We start from the raw sequence: 4,590 nt of genomic DNA, 5'->3' as shown, positions 1-4,590 counted from the left end.
GAAAAACAATGGATGGTTTGGTTGAAGAAATGACTTCAAGTGTAAAAGATTAGAGCAATACTCATAAAAATAAAATGGACACAGTTTTTAACACATCACTATGTTTTCAGATGTTGGACATAAATCTCCACTGGTTTAATTGTATAAAATGAATCTGAATTCTCACCGGTGGAAATGAGGATGTGCTTTATCATCTAGAACAGGAAGATGAACATCATGTAGAATCTTTGAAACAATTTGACATCATTCATGTTTATTCTCAGTGCATTAATATCTTGACACGCTGAAGGTGGAATGTGAGGTTAAATCTGCTGCAACATGTGAGGACAACAACTCAACATGGAAACACACACACACACACACACATATGGAAATCATTAGCAAATCTTCTGTCGTTTACTTTGTAGCGATTCCACGTTTCCTAGTGTGTGTGTGTCTGGGGATCTCTGGAAACACACCGGAATAATTGGGTGCACACGGGAGACACTGAGATCCAGGAAGTCAATACATGAGAGGAACTCAATAAATAAACCAGAGTCAGCAGTAAACACACACACACACACTCACTTTACCACGGTATATGTGGATGCACAACTGTATGGTAACAAACAGAACGCTGTGTCTGAGAGAGAATGATACTGTCTCTATTCACAATTACTGTTCTGTCTTTGATTTGACATTATATATATTCAGACTCATGCAATTAATAACAGATTCTGACCTTAAATCAGTCTATAGACCCAAATAAACAGAACATTCTCATAATGATAGATAGATAGATAGATAGATAGATAGATAGATAGATAGATAGATAGATAGATAGATAGATAGATAGATAGATAGATAGCGTTTTCTGAAAGCAATAAAGCATTTGCTGCTGTTGAATGTTGTAGTGATCAAACTCTTCCAGTGCTTTACTTCAGTGTCCTTTAAAGAACGTTTCACGAGGTGCTTTTCATGAACTAAAGTAACAGGAACCCAAGCCCCCCTCTCTCTCTCTCCAGCTGAGACCATCGTGAAACCTGGTGAGATGTGGAGGTAAAAACGCAATCGCTTCGCGCCATTGTTCCGCGCACACACGCGCTCGACGGGAGACGGCAGATGCATCCGGTTCCAGACGGACTCTGTGCCGGGTTTTCGTTCCTTCCTCTTCAGATCAATGAAGTCGCATCGCCGAACTCCTCGCGCACAGAGAGCGAGCGGCGCGGCGCGTCAGTAAGTCAGAGGAACCGCCGCGTGCGTCACGACCGGGATCGAGGATGGAGAATCGTGCTGTTTAACGGCTCGGTAACGCTCGCGCTGATCGTTTCCATTCACGGGAGCGCAAGATCCTCAATCGCGCGGATTGATTGATTGATTAATAGCGGATTGTGCAGTGATTTGGAGCATCATGGGCTGCGTCACTGGAGATTTTCACCGGAGCAGGCTTTACGCGCTCCTCATCGGGCTGCATGTTCTCAGCGGTGTCTCCAGAACGCACGGTGAGTCGGTCTTTACACTTTGCTCGCGCTCGCGCTGGTTTACACACTTCACGGATGGATGGATAAGTTGGATTTTCCTCGCAGGAATCCGGAGGAACGCTTGTTTACTGGTCACTGGCTGACCACAGCTGGGTTTAACTTGGATTTCCCTCAGTGTCTCGTTGTGCAAATGTGATTGTGCTGCAGCTAGATGGAGAGACCCACACACACACACACACACACACACACACACACGCAGTGTGTTGCGTTTCTCTCATCGCTTTAGTGTTCGGTAAAGTTTTATTTCATGACGTCAGGTGGTGTTTTGATCGGTGAACTCCTCATTATTAGGATGCTGTATGTGTGACTGTCAGCAGGTGCTTCTGATGCGGTTATTGATCCGTGACGCGCGTCCTGATCGATGCGTCACTGCGGGACGCGCGGTGCACGCGTGTGTTTGTTGTCTGTAGCGTGTGTATTGTACTGTGAAGCACAGGGAATGTTCTGGATGTGTCCTGGAGGTTCAGCCCGAACCCTGCGCCTCTCCATGAGCTGCTGTATTAACTGGAGACGCCAGCAGAGGAGCAGTGTTTCTCCACGGGACTCCACAGCCCTGCACCTCGAGCTCTCCTGTTTGCTGACAGTCATGTACAGATCTGCATATGTACAGTAGACTAAACACAACATTATTCACATTCATCATCTGACGCGCATCAGTCAGACGCTTTTACTCTCAGCAGCACGAGACGAGATCTAAAGCCAAGACCAGACTGTTCCAAGCACTACAGCCTCGAACAGAGAACACAAGTCAGCAGTGATTTCAACAGAAAAACCTTTTCTGGGTCCCTTAAGAACCTGTTTTTCTTTTTCTGAGGAACATTTGAGAACTTTTTCCACTATAAAGACTCTTTAGTGCAATGGAAAGATTTAATGGATGTTAAAGGTTCATTGTGGAGCATCAATACCAATAAAAAGCTTTATATTGTATTGGAAAAGGTTCTTCAGATTATTAAAACTAAAAAAGTGTGTTCTTCTAAGAAATACACTGAAAGGTTATTTAGGGAACCAAAAATGATTCATCAGTGTGAAAAACAACCCTTTATTTTAAGAGTCTGATTGCTCAGAATAATCCTGTGTTTCAGGATCACGGAGAACACGCAAACACAGCTCTGGAGACTTGTGCATTTGTGCTGATCTAGAAATCTCTTGGAGCTGGACTCTGTTGTGATCGATTCATGTTTGATTTCCAGTTCCACCGCTCTTTGTCTTCACTGGTGTCCAGTTTCTTGGATCAGTGAAATCATTCAGTTTGAGAGCGTGTGATTATATTATCTTATATAGTGTGATCTCTAATCACATTTCACATAATAACAATAACATATCAGACTCGTTACTCGTGAAGTAAAGCTTTAATGCGTCCAGCTCTGGAGAGAATCTCACACCTGCTGTCTTCATGTAAACTCGCATTGTGTTTTTCTGCAAACATCTCAATTGGAAACAGATGTGTCTGTGTCTGTCAGGTGCTCAGCTGAAGGCAACTTCACCATATGGATCCGAATGAATGTTGTACAGCAAACAGGTCGCATATCTCACACTTTAGATCGAATCCAACCCCTCTGGAAGAGAGAAATATAGGGTGTGTCCTCCGGAAAATCACTGGGTGTCTTAATGAGCCATCAGGTGTTCCTCCACAGCATCAGTCAGTGTGTGTAGAAGGGTTTGTGTAGTATATTTCCATGTGCTCTCCTGGTCTTCTGCTGATCTGGTGATGAGTCTGAAGCTCCAGGTGTGTGTCAGAGGAATCACTCTTAATGCATCAGACACATTCTCCTCATCGACTCGGTTCTGCAGCAGGTGTCTCCACGCTCTCGCTGTCTCTTTTATTCTCTTTGTATCCAATTCCATGCTTTTGTTTGCGGATCGATCTGTGTTCAGGAATTACATGGAGCTGAGCTACTTCTTAAGTCTGGACTCAACACTTGGTGATTTTCTCTTCAATCGGGTGAAGAGAAGCCTGGGATCACAAACATGTCTCGGACCCGTCGATTAGCTCTGGTTATTAAAGCAACAAGACAGTGAGTTAATAACACAGCGTGGAACAGACTGCCCCCCCCCCAGCTGTTATAAACTGTAAACCACTGCTTCACGGGGATTATTGCTTTTATAAAACGGTTGTTCCATATACGTAGTAAGGTTTCACAAAATGAAATAAAGTAAATAAAATGTAATGATATTAATTAAAACATTATTCTTTCGCCAAACAATGTAGCTCCTCAGAATCAGTTGTGGTTGCAATAAAGTGGTTGCCGAGCAACAACAGAAATAAAGAGGTGTGTGTTTGTAGAGTAATTTACAACCGCTTCGACCGCGGCTCAGCCAATCAGAATCAAGCACTGGAGCTATACTTCCGTGTTAATTCTGGCAGTGGTTATCTGAGCGTTCGTGTGAAGGACTGTTAGGATGTTCATGTTCAGATGCACTTCTCCGGTCAGTGGTTTGTGTTTCACCAGAGCCAGGAACGCAAGCGTACAGTTTGTGAAACGGGACGCAAACACAGGATATATAATATATTTCCTGCTGATCCTCTTTCAGTCTTTGAGTCTTCAAATCTTTGAATCTTCTCTGAAACAGTGTTTGATCGGAGACTCTGAGTCGTTTGAAGAGTCCCATGCAGTAGATGACGGACAGCTGTCAATCACTCCATCACTGAACACTGAAACTAATCTGACAGATAACTGAGAAGTTTGTTTGCATTGTGAGACTTGATCTAATGTGTTTAATGGCGTTCCAGAGTAGTTGGTTTCTCTATGTTCAGTGGTGACGGTTGGGTGAGACTCGTAACAGCAGTAATGCAGTGTTTATCTGAGGTTTAAAGTCCTTGTGTCAGTCAAAGATGACGTGCTGTGCTTGTCACTTTCATTACTCCTCTCAAGAGCTCTTGAGCTCAACAGCTAATCACGCTGTGAATGAATAATTACACTATTGCTCCTGTGACGCTGCATGACGGGAGACTCTCCGGCTCGGTCCAAGCGCTCTTGTGCATCACTAATCTCAGTAAGTGCTCATTAATTCAGAGAAGCAGACATGTGAGGGTTAAACGCTGCTCCAGGGTCAGTGGTGCACCGCATGC

At 43.9% G+C, this 4,590-nt stretch overlaps 1 protein-coding gene across 3 annotated transcripts in view; it reads left to right on the top strand.

The window, feature by feature from the left end:
• Window positions 1-1,021: 1,021 nt before the first annotated feature.
• Window positions 1,022-4,590, top strand: part of dcc (DCC netrin 1 receptor) — a 167,710-nt gene continuing 164,141 nt past the window's right edge. For 2 of the 3 annotated variants that reach the window (XM_052555809.1, XM_052555808.1), the window contains exon 1: window positions 1,201-1,481. In XM_052555809.1, coding sequence (XP_052411769.1) covers window positions 1,391-1,481 — 91 coding nt within the window. In that variant the 5' untranslated portion in view covers window positions 1,201-1,390. Of the gene's footprint in view, window positions 1,482-4,590 lie in introns of all 3 variants that reach the window. The other variant, XM_052555810.1, reaches the window with a different exon arrangement.

Source organism: Carassius gibelio, chromosome B5 (genome assembly GCF_023724105.1).
Source record: "Carassius gibelio isolate Cgi1373 ecotype wild population from Czech Republic chromosome B5, carGib1.2-hapl.c, whole genome shotgun sequence".
NCBI classification, from domain to species: Eukaryota; Metazoa; Chordata; class Actinopteri; order Cypriniformes; family Cyprinidae; genus Carassius; species Carassius gibelio.
The sequence above is the reverse complement of the archived record's forward strand: the minus strand, read 5'-3'. Positions and strand labels throughout refer to the sequence as shown.